The following is a 19,630-nucleotide window of genomic DNA, read 5'->3' as shown; positions in this document are numbered from 1 at the left end:
AAACCTCACCCAAATAACAGACTGCCTGAAAATTAGAATGTACTAAACAAAAGTTAATGACTCCACGAGACAATAAGAAATATTAAAACAAAGTCAAAGACTGAAAAAATAGAAGAAAACATAATGTACTTCATATCAAAAACAAGTGATCTGGAATTTAAGCATCAATGAATCAATTACCTGAAAGCTATGATCAAAAAGAACCAAGACATCAGATTTCAAGAAATCATGGAAGAAAACTGACTGGACATATTAGAACAAGAGAGTAAAGTGAAAGTTCCAAAAAGTTAAAGGTATAGGCCTACATCCAAGAACAACTTATGACTTAAAACTGAATATAACACTATGGGGGTGGGGAGAGAACACAGCTTTAACAAAACAGACAACATGTGAGCATTACTGATGAAAAGACCAGAGCTGGGTAGAAATTTCAAAAATGAATCAAGTAAATCATAAACAAGTGAACAACTGGATAAGACTTTATGAGGATGAAGTATCTGAATTCTAATGGGGAAATGCCACTGAGAAACTGTAATGTCTGTAGAATTCAGAGAGGGAGTCAAGGACATGGGAGTGGTTTTGATGATCTTAAAACAAGAAAGGAAAAGGAAGTAAAAAAGGATACATTAGGGGAAAAGGGGGAGGGAAAGATAGAGAAATTCATCTCCCATTATGAGGGTGTACAAGTAAAAGTTTATACGAATGAGGATGAGGTGGGGGGTGCAAATGACACTTGCAGCTCCCTTTCATTTAAACTGGTCAAAGGGGAATAGAACACACACATACACAAAGAATTTGGTATAAACATGAACAGGAGAGCAAAGGGGAGAGGGAAAAGAAAGGAATAAAAACGGTGTAATAATAAGGAAAAAAAACTTGAAGCTGGGCTTAAGCTGGGGCTGGGGGAGAGATCATGAAAAGGGGTTTACACAACCAATATGCGAATGCTTTGCTTGACTACACTTATTTGTTATGAGTTTTTTCTTCCAAGTTTTTTTGGGAGAAGGATGGGGTAGGGGGAGAGAAAAAAAATTGAAGATTGAAAAGTTAACTAAAAAAAAAGTTTACAAAAGCTGTCTTGCATTTTCCCTTCATTTTTATACAGAAGAGTAACTCAACTAAATTCAATTAAAAAAAAATTAAGTTCCTACTGTTGGCAAGGCAAAATACTAGATGCACAGGACAAAGAAAAAATGGGATCTGCCCTGAAGGAGTTTATATTTGGGGCAGTGGGGAAGAGTCAGAAATAAACACATACAAATGAGGAAATACATGGTAATTTGAGGATGGAGAGGGCATCAACACCTAGGGAATGCAAGGAAGGCTTCCCTGAGGTGGGAGCTAAATTGACCCTAGAGAGAAAGTAAGGATCTTGAGGAAGAGAAATGAAGAGTGAATTCCAGGCACAAAGCACGATGTGGGCAAAGGCATGGCAGCTGGGGATGGAATGTCCAGTTTGGGAAGTAACTGGTAGTAGTCCAGTTACTGTGGAACACAAGTGTGTGAAGGAGAATAATGTAAAACAGGAGACAGATCTAGATTAGAGCCAGACTGTGCAGGGTCTGAAGACTAGACTGGGGGAGACTGTATTTTAACCTAGAAACAATAGGGAACCACTTACCTTTTTTTGAGCATGGGGCTAACACAATCAAACGGATACCTTAGTAAGACGATTTTGACAGTTGTATGTCAAATAAATAAGGGAGAAGAGAATGAATTCAAGGACACCAATTAGGAAGCCATTACAATAGTCTAGAAGAGAGATGAAGCTCAGGAAGGTCAACTAAGCTGACCAGGGTCACACAGCTGCTTGCTGTCAGGTAGGATTTGAACCCAACTCTTCGTGAATCCAAGTTGAGCACTATGCATTATGCCATACTGCCCCAGAGAAAGAAAAACTGAAGATCAATCCAAGGTGATATACTTGGATAAGAGGAAAGGAGATTGGAACTCTCACCAGGAAGACAAAAGCTTGGAGGAAGGGTAGGTTTGGGGAGATGATGAGTTTGGTTTTTGGACATGCTGAATTTGAAATTCTGAAATATTCAAGTTCAAGTGAAACTGAAGTTCAGGATAAAGATTAAGTCTAAATATATAAATCTTGGAGTCATGCGAATAGGGATGATAAATGAGGCCAAGGGAACAGATGAGATGGCAAAGGGAAAGAATATGGAAAAAGGAGAGAAGGGGGTCCAGGCCAAAAGCCTGAGGGACACCCATACTTAGGGAGAAGAAGATAAAGGATGACCCAGCAAAATGAACCAAAGAATGTTCAAACAGGAAGATGACCTGGGGAAAAGTGATGCCAGGAACCTAAGAGAGGAGAAAGTATCCAAAATGAGAACCCAGAGTCATCTGGAGTCTCTGGGTGGAATGCACCTACATTTCACAGATGCTCCATTATATCCAACTTGGATTTAGATTCCTGACTTCATTCATCTTTGCTTTCATTTTCATTTACGTTTTCATGGTATTAAGACATGAGTCCTAGGGACATCACTTCTGACAATTTCTGGTAGCAGTATCCCACTAGTACAAAATCCCTGAACTACTACTTCCCACCCCCCCATCCCCCTTCCTCTTATTTTCCTCTTGTCTTTCAAGATTAAACTTTAGGCCTATCTGGGTTCCCTACAGGCACCCCTTACATGACAGTGGTTGGGAACTACAGAAATTGCAGACCCAGCATTGAGGCATTAAATAGTAAGAGTGGTGGGACCTCTAAAGTTTTCAACTATGCATCAGATCACTTTAAAAAACGGTTCCATTAGAGAACAGATTTAGTGTAAACTTCAAAACCTCATCAGAGCAAAGCCAATCTCTGCTTACCTGAATAAACAATGTAAACACAGGTGTACTTGTCATATGGATAGTCTGCAACTTTGTCATGATGGCTTCTGCTGTGGAAAGGAAAAAAATCCAATGTAAAAAATAACTCCAGACACAAAACCTCTCTCCTTCAACAACCTCTAGGGACTCTGACTCTGACTAAGGCAGGAGGTTCAAGTGGGGTCTTAGCTTTAGAAGGAGGGAAAGAGAGGAATGCTAGAGCCCTAAGACTTGAAGAGACCAAGAATCATCAAACTGTGGACCTGTCACAGTCATTCGCACCTCCCACAGATTTCCAACTCTGGCTCCCCACCAAGCTGAGATCAGCAAAGGATGGCAAAGGTAAAGAAAGGGAATATTAGACCCCTAAATTAAGATAAGATGCTGTCAATCACCATTAACCTTCCTTTAATATAAGTGCTGATGGAAAAGATGACATGCAAATAATACTCTTCAAGGATTCTTATCTCATCAACAAATTATTATGCATAGGGGCACTGTGCCAGGTACAGGAGACACAAAGATTGAGACAAAGTCTCTACCCTTGAGGAAGTTAAATCCAGCTAAAATAACCACTGACAGGCCCCTCTTTTGCGATATTCATTTTATATTAAAAAAAAATAAACTGATCACTACATTAAGCAGCACCCTCAGAACACTGGACCTACTTCCATCCCAATCCTGGCAGCCATTATCCAGAGAATCAACCTAGATCAATCAACTACGGCCACAGTTTCTATAAGGGCTGTAGCCACTGCCTCCTCAGCAGCCACTGTGACTTAAAGGCTTGGAAAAGAAAGTGCTCATGACCAAAGTCCTTGGCGTTGTCATAGGCTAACCACCAGAAAGAAAGGTTTTACCGTGGAAATATAAGAAGAGGTCTTATGATGCACTTTGCTGCTGTGCTCTGAGGACCACAGGGCCTTTCCACCAGACCAGCAGCTGAAGCTTTGTTTGCTGTGTCCCCTCCTGGCCCATTCAGAATGTCCAAGAGTGATGACCTTGCTCCTGTGCTTATACCTCAGTGCTCAGCACAGTGCTCTGCACCTCAGTTGTTACTAAATGTTTCTTCTTTTACTCTTTCAGGCACGCATATAGTACAAAGCAGGGTCACAGGCTTTAGAGCCAATGAGGATATTCACATATCTGAAAGACTTTACTGTCTTCTCTAAGCTCCTATTGCAGTGAAACAGGATGCACAAAGAACCAGTCTTTTAGTATGAGGATACCTTAGAAGCCATTAAGTTCAGGCTCCCACCTAGTGCAGGAAAAATACTCTGTATGAGCATACCTGGTAGCTAGACTTTTTTTAAACCCTCCCAGTGACTAGAATTTCTACTTCATACTTGTTACTTCACAAAGGAGTCTGCTCCACTTTTGGACAGTTAGATTACTTCCTTCTGTTGAGGTAAAATCTGCTTCCCTGGGTCTTCTGCTGGTCCCATTCTGTTCTCTGAAACTAACCTCTCTTACATGTGACAGTCCTTCAAAATTTTAAAGGCAACTATAACTAGTAAATATCTTCTACACCACCATACAATTCTCCTCTCACCATAAATGTGTCCAATTTCATCTACTTACTAGCTGTTTCATGTTAGGTCAGTCACTTAACATCTCTGAGATTCACTTTCCTATCTCTAAAACGAAAAGATTGGACTTGATCAATAGTTCTCAAACTTTTAGGTCTCAGGACCCCTTCACATTCCTAAAAATTATTGAGGACATGCTCCCTCCCCCACACTTTCGTTTACGTGGGTTGTATCTATCAATATTTATTGTATTAGAAATGAAAACATCTTAGTATTATTATGAAAATGGTTTTAGCCTTGTGAACCCCCTGAAAAGGTTTTGGGGATCAAATTCGGAGAACCTCTGGATCAGACATTCTGTCCCATTCCTGCTCCAAATCCTATGACCCTATGAACATTCTGCACATGATATGATTTCAAGCATTCTCACTACTCTGATCACCTAGGAATTTAATTTGTTTTTTCCTCTTTCATGCTTTGGGGCTTTTCCCAAAAATTTTAATTTTCTTTAAAACATTTTTGGAAAATGAGAAAAATGTGTATTCTCTTAAAAATAGTTCTCTCCTCAGATCAACTAATTCACTAATCCTGATTCCTGTAAGCGCCAGTCCAAAAGATATGTACTATTTGATTCCATTCCTCTTGTCCTGGACACAAGGCCTGGAGAAGGAAACCCTTGACTCCCCCCTGCTCCCTTACCCCTATGTGGTACCTCGAGTCTGCACTGTCACAGCCTTCTGGGAACGCCAACAACGGATGGTGATGTCGCCCACCCAGGGCGTCACAGCCATCAAGAGCTTGCGGTCCAACCTCTTCCTCTGTATGTTAATCTTCTGTTGCCGCTGTCTATTCAGAAAAGTTTTGGAACATACCTGTACTACTTTTTCTATGGCCATTCCACTGTTGATTTTGGATACCAGAGATGAGGTGAACAGATGGGTCTTCTTCAGCCTCTCTTTCTATGAAGCAGGAAATGAGGGTAAGGGGTTCTTAGGATTATCTCACAATAAGATCTCACAAGCACTCCTTGGAAGTACTTTTTGAACACATACAATATAAGACATTTTCCCCAAACCTCCAGTGTGATTCTTTTAACTGAGGTAAGTTCCAAATATGGACTTCAGTCACAGTCAGGAGAATAAGGTGGGGAATTGGTTCCCACTTTACTCTGACCACCCCCAATTTGGTCAGCAGACACCTGCCGTGTAGCCATCTACTCTCAGCTGCCAGAGACAGAGACTTGGCCAGAATAAAGGGAATGGTATTGATGAGAAATGCTGGAGTTGGAGGAGAGATAGTAATCTGTGATAGAACATGTGCCTCTAGGCCCAAATGATGGTGGTGGTATTTGATATCCAAAAGATAATTTCCACTCCCAATTTCTGCTTTCCTCACCCTTTTTCCTATATCACAAAGTGGTCTTACTGTCCACTCCCATCCTTTTTATACAAATGGGAAACCCCTGGGAAAAAAAATCTGTCCAAGCACAGGATAGATCCAAAAGAGGAGAGAGCCTTCAAAGGACACTCAAATGGAGGAAAGCAATGAAATCAACATAGGCTGTATATTCTTTGTCATGGTTATGACTGGAAAGAAGGGGGAGGCTGGTAGAAACTGAGCAATATAAAGACTAGTTGTCCTCAGGAAAAGAAAAAAAATCAAATTACACAAGGCATCTTACCAGTTTCTGGTATTCCAAACAAGTATTCATCCTTATCACTGTCTTCACATCATTTGGGGTAACTTTTAGGACACGCTTTCCAGGTGTGGAGGCCTGATCCATAAAGCAAATGAACATGATGAGGTGAAAAAAACAGTAGCTAGCTCTATTTACCAACTGAAAACCCCTTCATTCACTGTATTGTAGTGAATACTTTTTCCTTCCCAGAAAGGTAAGACTTTCCCAGACACTACTGTACTATGTACATAAAATTTGCATTATATTCTGAAGTTTGACTCCATATCCCGGAGGACACACTGGCTACATTCTCTACTAAGCTACAAGAAGAATATCACATTCAGTAAATACTCAGTCTAAACTCAAGGGTCAGTAATTGTCAAGGAATATGAAAAGCCCTTTCTCACTTCTACACGCTCTGTATTCAGTTACCTCTGAAGGTTGGTCACATGGCTCACCTCTTCTGATTCTTCTTCTTGCAGCTTCTCCAGACCTTCATCAGCTGAACGTGTGCACTCAGTGTCCACAGGGACAGTGCTGTGGTCCAAAGTGTCTTTGTCCCAGTCAGGGTCCCTTCTCAGCGCCACTGCTACTTTGGGAATTGCCTTGCTGCCTTCTTTGGGGGCTACTCTGGAGGTCACAGATGCTTTGGAAAGGCAGGGGGACAGAGTGGAGGGTCTGGAATAGCCCTCTCCTGGATCCTTCCACAGTGCAGCATGACTCTGCCTGGTGGGAATCCACATGTCTATGCTGGGCACTACATACTGGCATGCCTCTGGTGCCTTTTTAGCATGTCTCTCCTTCTCCAGGTCATTATGCCACTCCTGTTCAGCATCCTCACTGCTGCTACTGCTACTGCTGGAGGAGCTGGACCTGTATTTCTTTCGGTACTTCTGCCGTTTTCGGGGCTTCTTTTTCTGTGGGGAAGGAAAGGGTTGGCTTCTACCTTTTTCCAGTCTCTATTCCTTCCTCGTTTCCTAAGAAATAACAGTAAAGTCTAATTCTATAAATGGGCTCAAACAAAAGGGGACTTCAAGGAGTGAAGGATCTCCTCAGAGAAGACTCCATCAAGACTGGTTCTGGACAGACAGCCCCTCTTACAAAGCAACAATGTCAGTGCTATGCTACTTGGGAGGCTTGTGAAGAGGCAAGACAGCACATTCCAGCTCAAAGCCAAGCTAAAAACCCCAAAAGGGTTTTGGCCTACACAAAGACTCTTTTGCTTATGAATCAGCAGAGTTTAGAAGCCTTTTCTCTGCAAGGAAAAGCTCTTTGACTAAAGACTCTCCACCAGTTCCTTCCTGGACATTGCCTAAGGTCCCTTCTGGCTCTAAAGACTTCTCTGTCAGACGATGTGCTTCTAGGTCATGGCAAAGGAAGATATTAAAAAAACAAACAAACAAACAACTCCCACACCTTACCCTAATCAAGGCTTTCCATTTGCTCAGACATTGGGAGCCTGTCCGATGAGGCAACTCAGAGGCTATCTTTGCCCAGTGACCTAACAACATCAAAGAAAACAACACAGAAAATCTTTCTTGAGGGCCTAGGGCTTACAGACCAGAGCAAAAAAAAATCTACACTCGAAGCATAACTTTCCAGTAAGTGGCTTTATGCTTTCTGAAACATTAGAAAGTGGCTATTTTAGAGCCTCTTAAGGAACAGTTAAGCTGTATTCTGTCAGTTACATGTACAACAATTTGACTAGAGAAGCTCAAGTGAAGTAGAGACTAGATTTAGTGACCAATCTTCTGGGGGACAAAAGGGGGAATCTTCTCCTTTAAGAATTTCACCTTTCACCCAAGTTCTGGCAATTACAGAATTAGGGAGAGGTAAACAGCTCCCAAATCATTAATGAATATCATCTGTAGCCTAGAAGTGGCTTTGGTGTACCTGCTGTGACCAATATTTCATATCTAGAATTCCCCATCTCATAAGATGACAGAGCAAGGACCATGTCTGTGTTGATCTCTGTATCCCTTAGTGAATAACACAAAGCTTGCAGAAAGCAGAATTTGATGAATTTAATTGAACTGATTTGAAATTACATGCCTAACAGCTGAACCTCCATCCTCTAATAGGAAATGAGAACTTTGGCACGTAAAATGACAAACAGGACATGCTGCAAAATGAGATGTTTCTTGATTTGAAGCCTTGTCATTACCATAACTTTTTCCGACCTTTTCATGCAAGTGGAAATGAATTCAAACTTGTTAGCTAAGGAAAGAGAATACATGAGTACTAACTTACCAGCACCATATTTTTCTATTAATTCAACTAACTTTTCTTCTTCCTTTTCATTCCACCTTCCTTTCTTTAAGCTAAAATGTAATCTTCTTAGGTATCTAAAAGTAAAAGGCAGATAATGGACATTTTAGAAGCTAAAATAGCTGTTTGCTCCTACTCCTCATTTTCTATAAGGTGGTTATGTCTGAAAGGAGCACAAGTTCTATTTTCTTCCTTTATTCTCTCTTAGGATTATGTTTTTCTTCAATGCATTATTCTTGGTTAAAATTTCTTCAGTAAAAACCTAGATCTCAGGAAATAAGACCTACCTGAATGCTGTATCTTTCCTGACCCACCACAATCTTTTTAAAGTACTGTCACAGCAAAGGGAACGAATTTCAACGACACATCTACATTCTCTCATCCTGCATGTGATCAGCAGCACATGGGAGAAATTTGATGAGTCAGGTATTCAACTCTGAGGCTGAGTTTAAGGTTGCAATTTGGGCATAGGGAGAAAAATTCATTAGAATATAAAACAAACCCATGACCATCACTAGTATCATGTTCCAAGCAACTGTGAAAGAGAGCCTAAAAAGAGATGCACTTAAGTCAGTCAATAAACGTTAAGTGCCTATTATATGCCAGGTCATGTGCTAAGAACAGGGCATATGGAAAGAGTCCCTCTCCTCAAGGAGTTTTGATCTAATAAAGGAGGCAACAAGCAAATAAATATGTAGGATATATGTAACTCTGTTCAGAATAAATAGAAAATAATTAAAAGGGAAAGTGCTAGAGTTAAGAGGTGTTGGAAGAGGTTTCCTACAGAAAAGAGAATTTTCTTTGGGTCTAAAGGAAGCCAGGAAAGTAAAGGGGCAAATATGAGGAAAGAGTGTACCCAGCAGGGAAGACAACCAGAGAAAATGCCTAGATCCAAAAGATGGGCGTGTCTTGTTCGTGGGAAAAGCAAGGAGGCCAATGTCACTGCATTGAAGAATATGTGGAAGGTCTACAAAGACTGAAAGGTAGAAGCTGGTTCTAGGTTAAAAAGTGCTTTAAATGTCAAATAGAGCATTTTGTATTGGATCCTGGAAATGATAGGGAGCCACTAGACTTCCCAGAATGGGGAAGGGAGGGCTGGGGGAGAAAGAGAGAAGGGGAGGGAGAGAGAGAGGGAGAAAAAGACAGAGAGAAGAACAGACTTACACTTTAGGAGAATCACTTTGGTGGCTGAACGGAAGATGAATTAGCTTGGGGAGAGACTTGAGGCAGTCAGATCTATCAGCAGCCTACCGCAATAGTCCAGGCATGAGGTGATGAGAGACTGCACTAGAGTGGTGGCAGTGTAAGAGAGAGGGAAGCATGATGGAGAGATGTTGCAAAGGTGCAATCTATAGGCCTTGGCAATAGCTTGGCTATGCAGTGTGAAAGGGAGGAGTCTAGGATGATAACCAGGCTATGACTCTAAGAGACTAGGAGAATACATGGCCCTCAACAATAACAGGGAAGGCAGGGAGGGGTAAAGTTAGGAAGAAAGATAATTGAACATGTCGAGTTTAAGATGTCTTCTGGACAGTCAATCTGATTTGTCTGAAAAGAAGTTGGAAATGCAGAACTGAAATTCAACACTCTAATCACAATATGATAAGGGGACAAGGACTCAAGAAAAGAGGACAGCGCAGAGCTGAACTGATTCACCAAGGGATTAAAACAGGAAAAAAGGGTCAGAGTGGTTAGTGCAGGGGAGAAGACCTAGAGGAGAAATGAGGAGTGAGGGTCTGCATGAAGGGTAGAGTTTGGTAAGGTAAGGCAGTGGGAAAGATGAAAAGCATATAGATTAGAGTCAGATAAGTGGCTGAGGCAAGGTGGATATCATGGAAAGTGACTGAGGTTGAGGAACTGAGTGGTGAAAGTATTTGAGGGGCAGTTAATACATATGCCGAAGGGCCCAGGTATGAGGACTAGAGTTGGGGAAGACAGAAAAATTGTGAGTTAGGTACCCAACTTGCTGAGGAAGGAAGAGGAGTGACCTGGGGCTTTGGAGACAATAGTTCCCAGGACCTGCTATGTGCCAAAAATTGCATTTAGAGCCAGAGATACTAAGACAAACATACAATAATCTCTGTCTTCAAAGAGCTTGCATTCATTTTTATTGTGGGTGGGATGGAGGGGCAGGAAACATATACATGGAAAATTAAGTTAAATACATACAAAGTATAATTAACAATAGGTGATCACCAGCAACCAGGAGAGAACCAATTAGGCTTCCTATAAGAGGCAACATTTGAACTGAGCTCTGAAGGAATCTAAGGATTCTAAATGAGGAAAGAATGTATTTTCCAGGCATGGTGGGGGGCAGTCTGCACAAAAACATGAAGAAGAAAGATGCAGTGTGGTATACTGGGAGTGGCAAGCAGGCTAGTTTGGAACAAACTCTGGGATGAAAAGTAATGTGAATCAGCCTGGAACAGATGTATATCACATTAAATTTCTAAGGATTAATGAAAGGGAAAGAAGGTAACGAATAACTTGAGTTTAAAAAGTTAATTCCTTTGGAGAAACCTGAAGCAGTTTCAGACAGATGGTCTCACTTGCTCTGCCAAGGGAGAGAGCAAGGAATGATTACCCAATTTTTACGTGGGAGCCATTTTGCTCAATGCTGAGACTATACTGCCAAGTTACCTTGAAATACTGTTCTCAATCCAATTAACAACAGTGCAATTTGCCCCAAAAACATCCCATAAAGAAATGAATTCTAAAGTCACCTCTCCAGTCAGTCTGTGACCTTAACCTTAGTAAACAGCTGAGCTAAGGAGGTTGGTGTTCTGAAGTGAGACAGAAAGCTGTCCCTTAGTTGGCTCCATATCTAGTTCCAAGGATGCAAGTTAAAAGAAAATAAATAGCAATGGCTACCTTTAGGAATGCCAAGTGCCCAACTTTTCCTGTGGACTAAGGGGTACACAAGGCCTCCAATGGCAGCCATCTTCTCTTTACACCTACTCTCTTGAAACATTTTTAAATGAACCAACAACAGGTAGACTGAATTTGCTACAGAGTTCAGTCCAACTCACCGATCTCGACACTGGGCATCACTCCTACCTGGTACCTCTTCCCGAATTTTAAACCAATCACGTTCTCCATATTTGGCAACAGCTTGGAGTAATTTCTGTGAATAGGAATACATAAATCAAAAAGCAAACTCCCAATCTGCCTACATTCAGTTTTCAGATCGATGGAAAGTGGTTTAGAAAAGCCCTCAGAAGCCAGAAACAGCAGCAAAGATAGAATTAACTACTTAGACCAGTGGTGTCAAACTTCAATAGAAACAAGGGCCACTAAACCATATACCAGGATCCCTGCACACACTGACTTAGAAAATTACACCTTAACATTATCTATGTTTTATTATGTTGCTATCTCTTTTGTTAAGTATGTTCCAATTACACTTTAATCTGGTTTGGGCTGCACTCAAGTGTCTTGTGAGTTACATATGGCCTGAGGGCAATGTTTCTGACGCTTCTGACTTAAACACTCTAAGCATAACTCTACGGAGGACAATCAAGCTTTGCCACAAAAAGTCCCCTGGCATCATGGATAGAATCAGCATACTGGCCTAAATATTTTTTCTGCACAAAAAGCATATGTATATAGTTGAAACATGAGGAGGTGATGGATATAGACAATAGAAAATAGGGTAAAGGCAAGCTTACAGCATCTTCTTCTGGGGTCCAGAATCCTTTTTTCAAACTAGGATTTAGGCTCTTGGTCCAACGATAGATCAACTGCATTGAATCTCTACCCTCCATGTAGTAGACAACTAGGAAACAAGAGCCTTTTGAAACAAATTCTGAAAAGCATATTTCTAGACTGATGGCTAAATGCAATTTACTTATTAAAATATGTAACTTTTGTATATGCACATTTTTCATTTACTCATTCACACAACAAATGTCTCCAAAATGTATGTCATTTACGTACTTCTCATAAGAACTCAATTAGTAAAAGAACAATACTGATAAGGAACATTTATGTCAAATAAAGGAGGCATCTATGTCAGGATGCAACATTTAAGACTCTTATTAACCCAATGTCCCCAATCACAGATATTCTACAGAGTGCTACCTTGAGAAGTAGAACGGGAGAATATGAGAAGTAACAGACTTACTCTTCCGATAAGGGATGTGGCTTCCAACTCTCATTTCCTCAACTAGTTGGGTGAGCATGTGGTCTTCTTCTTTGGTCCATTCCTTTCGCTTCAAGTCTTTGTTATATTGTTGGTATATTTGTAGACACTGGAAGGCACTTCGGTTGGTCTTTTGAAGGAACCCAAACAGAAAATGAAGAGGAACTTATGAATTTAAGAGGAAAGCATATATAGCATCCCCTCCTTTAAACTGCCTGCACCAATTCTCAAGAGCTCTTAACACTAAGTTTGGTGTGACTGACAAGACAGTTGTAGAAGGAGAGAAGACTCAGTGAAGGAATAATTAACTAGACCTGGTTACTGAGAAATGATGGAAAATTTCCTGAGAAGTCATACTGTGACTTCTATACATCTAATCATATTTAATCAGCAACTGCCATTCTAAAACTGGAGATGTATTCCCAGGAATGGGGGGGGGGGGGGAGGAGAAGAGAACAAAAAAAAAAAATCACTTAAGAATGTAGCATATCTTAAATTGCATGTAGGAAAGTTTTCTAATGCCCCCTCAGGGTGTGGAAGTAACACTGGGTTTTTGAAAGCTAGCCAGGAGAGGGCACAAAGTCTGATGACTTCTACCAAGCTTTGAGCATGCTACTAGTAACAGACTGAAAACTTGTACAAGTACAGAGCCTCATCACTAGGAGGGTGGCGACTACTTTGGCTGTGTTAACTTTTGAAATTTCTGATAAAATATTAATATCCAACAGGTCACAAAAGACTAATACCACAGAACAAATTAAAAGAGCAGAATCCTTAACACTTTTAGGTTAAAACTATAGGAGATGTTGTATGTCACATGACCCTTTAAAAGCAATCTAAAACTTTATTTCTTTCCAAAGTAAATAATCTCAAACTTCTAGCTGATACCATGATCTCCTTAATAAGTATCTAATTTGCTTAAAAGCCCTAGTGGCTGATACCTAGCAGTTTTAAGCACCTCTGAGGAGGATTTGTTTGATATTCCTTTGTATATTATTTGTGTCCTTTCTTTTGAATTTGGGCCTTTCTGGTTAAGTTGTAATTTCCTTTTTGTAGTCTGTGAGTACCAGAATGCAATTATCATGAATCAGTTTTTAAACAAACCTCATAAATGAATGTAAAAATTTTTTATCTCCATCGGATGCCAACAAAAGGATGTTTCCTTAAAATTGATTACTTCCTAACTTCTGCATGCCTTTCCTTTAAGTGAGTAAATTTTCAACACGAAGAATTTTTCTGCCCCTACACCTCTGTGTAGACCTTTAGAATTTTTATAAGGAATGTCTAACATTACTTGCATCTGTATTTTTTTTTGCAAACCTTCTAATTCAGAGAAGAACAATGTGTGTGTCTAAGTCTGTGGAGTTTATTGGAATTTTACAGGTACACTACTTATAGTACTCCTCATGAACTCCATGTGAAGAGTGCTGAAAATAGATTCTCTAAGGTCTTTGAAGAACAGAAATTAACAACCCATTCCTTTATACCGAGCCACTATTCTTCCTACTGTAAGCTTTTACTAATTTCTACTACTTAGCATTTTGAACCTTGTACATATTCACATATTTAATACAAACTCCGCTGCTTAGCATTTACAAACCTCTTCGGTCTCACTCCAGTCTCTCCCCTTCCAGGCTGATCACATAGTATACTTCCCAAGTACTCTCTGCTTTCACCAAACTGGTTAATTGCTGTTTCCTTTTATATGACATTCCATTACCTCCAACATCAGTACCTCTGCATGCTGGGAATGCGCTGTCTCATTTTTATCTCTTGGAACTCTCAGCTCCCTTCAAGAGGTCCTTATTGATTCTCATTACTCTCACCCTCCAACCCCTTGGCAAAATCAATATGTATTTATTTCCTATATTTACATGTACTTATACTTATATATGTGTTTATATGCTGTGTTTGCTTATTTGTTAACATGTATCCCCACAGTAGAACATAAGCTTCTTGAGGGCAAAAGCTGTCTCATTTTTGTATCTGTATCCCCAGTACTTGGTCTAATAAATGCTTACTGACTGACTGAAAATTAATAGGGTAGGTAAAGTGAATACAATCTCTCCACCTGTAAGTGTTTCACTTCTAAGGGTGGACAATCCCTTGACTATTAAAGAAAAAGATTACTCCTACTCACTAAGTTTAAACTTACTAGTTCATAATCATCAGCTGAATGTTCTCACAGCCAAACTGCCCTTAACCCAAATCACATACGGCTGCCCTCTAGTGGTAAAAATATAAACTGATCATAAATTTTTAGGGTAAGGAAGTCATTATAACCTTCTCTGATGCTGCACTTACTGTTGCAAAATTGCACAATTCTTAGCATGAATATCTTCCTAACGTTTAACCTAAGTCATCCTGGTGCAATTTTAGGTGCTTGCCTCTTCTTCTGCCCTTAATGGATGAAAGCTCCTTCTTCCTGGGTCACTGCATTTCCGGGACAAATGAAATAACTAAGGCAGGGTGGCTGGTCTCAGGCAGCATTATAGAAATCATTCAAAGACAAAGGACTTTTTCCAGGCTGATATGCCCTGTGCTTGATTGGACAGATAGCATCTAACACTGAAGGCTCGCTAGCACGATGAACACGATGCTGGCTTTAATAGTTTGGAATTATGCCCAAGTAGTAAATAAACTGTGAATACCCTTTAACCTACTTAGATGACTATATGTCCCATAAAGATCAAAGAAAGAGGAAAAGCGCCCAGGTCTTCAAATATATTTACAAGTAGCTCTTTTGTAGTAACAAAGAACTAGGAACTAAGGTGATGCCCATCAACTGAACAACAGCTAGATAAATTACGGTAAACAAATAACCACACAACGACCATGATTCTAGAGCTCTGATGAAGAACCATGTGATTGCTATATACGTCCCACCAGAGATGACAGACTCAGGATGCTGAAGATATCTTAAAAAGTACTTAATATATTTACATTGGATATATTTTTTTTATCTTTTCTTTGTATCCCAAGCACTTAGCACAGTGCCTTGTATACAGTAGGTGTTTAGTAAATGCTAGTTTACTTGCTGACTAGACATGGCAAATGTGGGAATTTGTTTTGCATGACTATGAATATTTTGTTACTAAGAGTTTTTCCCCTTAATGATGGAAAAGGTAGAATGGAGAGAAAATTATTTTTGTTAATTGAAAAAAAAACATTTAATTAAAAAAGAAAACCCTCTGGCTTTAAGAATAAAAAATAAAAAGTATACATTTTCCCTGAGGGCAAAGTGGCACGTGCACTATATCAGTGTCTGGGAACAGGAGGTCTATACTTTTCCCATAGTGAAGAGAACAGCATATGCACTACCCCCATAAGAATAGGCCAGCTTTGGGGAAATTTTTCTATTCCATTGAATAGTCATTATCCTAGCAACCTGGAGCACATAGTAAATGAGCAATATGGTGGAAGGTCAACAACACAGCAGAAAACTTCTTTTCCCCTAAGGACCAGCCCTCTGAATTCTCCAGAGAAATAACTATGGTAGCCTGGTCAGCTGGGACCACAATGTCAAAGGCCTTACCCCCAGCTCTGCCGCAATCTTCTGCCACTCCAAGTAATTGTATTTTGCTGCAATCTCTTTTAGACGTTTGGTCTCTTCCTCAACCCATGCTTGCTTGTTGATGCTTGGGTGTTCACAGTTCTGCCAGAATTTCCTAATCTCATCAGCACTTCGGCTGCCTTCAAACTACACCAAAACAGAAAGACTCTTTGTATAACAAGGCCAAATTAATCTTTATGCCATTAACACTTATGCACATGGTACTTGGAATAATAAAAAGGAGGTTAACATAGATATAGTTTTTGTTTCTTTTCAGAGGACTACTATCTCAGTCTACAGTATGGTATTAATAAGTACAAGTGTCTGTTGCAGAGTTAATCACTACATAAGTTGTTTAGCTCAGCACAAAGAAAAATCCACATTGTATTCCAACAACACAGGCAAAAAATGTGGTTCTATATAGTTATTTAATAAATGCATGTTATGAGTAAAGAAAGAGACTAGGCAAAAGGCCCGAGCTAAATAGAAAATTTGACCTTCAAATACAAGACGCAAAAGAAGCATAAAAAGGTAAACATGAAAGAGAATCATAAGGTATTCAATAAACTTAAAATGTGTAGCATTCCATATGGGAAGATGATACATGTATCTTCTAAGAACTTTATTATTATTAGGACAGATTGATTCTATGTAGAAAGAGAATGTCAGACATCATACCTATCAGATTGGCTAACATGACAAAAAAGGAAGATAAGTGTTGGAGAAGGTATGGGAGAGTTGGAACACTAATTCATTGTTGGTGGAGCTGTGAGCTGATCCAACCATTCTGGAGAGCAATTTGGAACTATGCCCAAAGGGCTATAAAAATGTGCATAGCCTTTGACCCAGCAATATCACTTCTAAGGGGCTGTATTCCAAAGAGATCATAAAAATGGGAAAAGGATACACATGTACAAAAACATTTAAAGGAGTTCTTTTTGTGGTGGTCAAGAACTGGAAGTTGCGGGAATGTCCATCAATTGGGGATTGGCTGAGCAAGTTGTGATCTATGAATGTAATGGAATACTATTGTATTGTAAGAAATGATGAACAGGCAGACTTCAGAGAAGCCTGGAAAGACTTATATGAAGTGATGGTGAATGAAATGAGCAGAACAAGGAGAATATTATACACAGGATTGTTTCTGATAGATTTAGCCCTTCACAGCAATGCAAGGACCTAAAATATTCCCAAAGGACTCTTGATGGAAAATGCCATCCATATCCAGAGAAAGAACCATGGAATTGGATTGCAGAATGAAGCAGAATATTTTCTCCTGTGTTATGTTTTCTTTTGGTTTTTCTCATGGGTTCTCCCATTTGTTTCAATGCTTCTATGCAACATGACTAAAGTGAAAATCTGTTTAATAAGAATGTATACGTAGAATCCATATAAGACTGCATGTCATCTTGGGGAGGGAAGGGGAGAAAATTTAAAACTTATGGAAATGATTGCTGAAAAATGAAAACAAACAAATTAATAAAAATTAAATTAAAGAAAAAGAGGGTGTGAGAGTCAGTCAATTATGCTGGAATGATGTAAAAAAAAATGGGTAAGTGAGAAAGAGGGATGCCCTTGGAAGGGGAACGAAGAAGAAGAATGGGGAAAATTACCTCACATAAAAGAGGCACACAAGGACTAGCTTTCATAGTGTAAGGGAAAATGGGAAGTGGGGAGGGCAGGCAATGACTGAACCTCACGTCTAAATTGGTTCAAAAAGGGAAAATATAGATATATACTCATAATAAGATTCAATTTCCGGAGTTCAAATCTGGCCTCAGACCAGCTCTGTGACCTTGGACAAGTCACTTAACCCTGCTTGATTCAGTTCTTCATCTGCAAAATGAGCAGGATAAGGAAATGGCAAAACACTGCAGTATCTTTGCCAAGAAAAACCCACATGGAATAACAAAAAGTAAGCTGCAACTGAACAGCATGAAAATGTGTGGTGCATGATCTCACATGTAAAATCAAAATCAAACTGCTTTGCCTTCTCAAGGAGGGAAGGTTGGGAGAGAGAAAATTTGGAACTCAAAGTTAAAAAAATAAATGTTCAAAATTTTTTTACATGTAATGGGGAAATATTTAATGAAGTGAAAATAATTCTTTAAAAAAAGAGACACTAGGCAAGAGAAGATGTCACTTCCACTACCGAAGAAAAAATTGAAAGCTCATGTTCTAGTGACACTGGGCCAGGAGTATCACATATGCAAATAAAAGGCAGCATATTTTCACAGTCTGAATCGACCAATAGCAAAACTGCCAAATTTCCCTAGTTCTCCATGACACAAGGCTGTATTTGATCCTAGGGTGGCTTAAATTACATCATATCTACTCACATTAATGTTGGAGATCTTCTCCCAATCTCGCTCATCCAGTCTATCCCCCAACAAAGACTCTTCCGGTAGCTGACTAGAGCAGGGGACAATGGCAACATCATTAATTCTGGCATATCTATTACTATTTACAGGTAAAGAAATTAAGGCACAGTAAGGTCTCATCTCACTTGATGTCCTCAATTTCCTTCTCAGTATTCTTTATTTGCTTCTCCAAGATCTGCTTCTCCATTGAGTTACTGACTTTGTCAAGTTTTTGATTTAAGTATTCAAGCCTGTTGAAGAATTAGACAATATGATGAAGTGGGATTAAAATACAGGAGTTGGCAAGCTATGCTGTAACCTCTCTGACAGGTTACTTCCTTATGCCACCATGTGGTGTTTTGTGGAATCATGTGATCTCCAAGCTGGAAAGGATCTCACACATCTTCTAGTAAAGCTGTTCCCAAAATATGGTCCCCAACACATTTTCAGGAGGTTTGGGAGGTGAAAATTTTTTCAGAGTAATACTGAGACATTATTTGCTGATTAATATGCGTCTGCTTTTTCTAACATGTACCTATGTGAGGCCATATTTTCTTCATACTGTTCACTCAAAACAACATACTCTAAGGGACTGAATGCAAAAGCAAATATGCTAAATCTAGCTGTCTTCTGTTAAGCCAAATATTGGAGAAATTTGCAAAAATATGTAAAACAATGGTACTCTTTTCATTAAAATTTTTTAGTTTTGTAAAATACTGCTTTTATATAGTGTTATTTATGTTAACATGTTTATTACTGTTATTTTAGATTTTAGTCAATTTATAAAACAGATTATTTTAGAGAGACTAAATGAAATTTAAATTTTGAAATAAAAATTTTTTAAATTTATGAGTTCTAATTTCTAATATTGTAGCTATGATAGATAAAGCACATAAATAAAAGCTCTTTGGGGGTCCTCAACATTTTTGAAAGGATAAAGGGTCCTAAGACCAAAAACTTTGAGAATCACTAGTCTAGTCTAACACATACCTGAAGCAGGAATAGCCTCCCCTACATCCACTAGCCTCTGTGTCCCAATGATTAAATAAGGTCAAAGAGTTCTTCCAGGAGAGGGTAGAGGAAGGACTACTTTGTAAAAATCTGCAGCTGCTTGCTGAAGTAAACTATAATTTTCAATTCAAAACACCTAAGAGATGCCGAAATTAAGACCTCTCCATGATCATACTCCAACAGTCAACTTTTGACTATTCTAAGTCACAAGAACTAACAGACAGGAGATGTAAATTTGACCTTAGGTGTAATCATACTAAA

The 19,630-nt window shown here is 39.4% G+C and overlaps 1 protein-coding gene across 7 annotated transcripts in view; it reads right to left on the bottom strand.

Moving 5' to 3' along the window:
• SNAPC4 (small nuclear RNA activating complex polypeptide 4) overlaps positions 1–19,630 on the bottom strand; it is a 42,204-nt gene that overhangs the window by 10,790 nt on the left and 11,784 nt on the right. For all 7 annotated transcript variants that reach the window (XM_072632938.1, XM_072632943.1, XM_072632937.1 and 4 more), the window contains 12 exons: positions 18,505–18,609; positions 18,338–18,410; positions 15,981–16,145; positions 12,428–12,575; positions 11,973–12,079; positions 11,334–11,428; positions 8,287–8,381; positions 7,458–7,537; positions 6,495–6,953; positions 6,040–6,132; positions 5,071–5,317; positions 2,830–2,900 (listed from right to left, as the gene is read on the bottom strand). In XM_072632938.1, coding sequence (XP_072489039.1) covers positions 2,830–2,900; positions 5,071–5,317; positions 6,040–6,132; positions 6,495–6,953; positions 7,458–7,537; positions 8,287–8,381; positions 11,334–11,428; positions 11,973–12,079; positions 12,428–12,575; positions 15,981–16,145; positions 18,338–18,410; positions 18,505–18,609 — 1,738 coding nt within the window. The remainder of the gene's footprint in view (positions 1–2,829; positions 2,901–5,070; positions 5,318–6,039; positions 6,133–6,494; positions 6,954–7,457; positions 7,538–8,286; positions 8,382–11,333; positions 11,429–11,972; positions 12,080–12,427; positions 12,576–15,980; positions 16,146–18,337; positions 18,411–18,504; positions 18,610–19,630) is intronic.

The sequence above is a fragment of the Notamacropus eugenii genome, chromosome 1, assembly GCF_028372415.1.
Source record: "Notamacropus eugenii isolate mMacEug1 chromosome 1, mMacEug1.pri_v2, whole genome shotgun sequence".
Taxonomy (NCBI): Eukaryota; Metazoa; Chordata; class Mammalia; order Diprotodontia; family Macropodidae; genus Notamacropus; species Notamacropus eugenii.
This window is presented reverse-complemented; position numbering and strand designations above follow the sequence as displayed.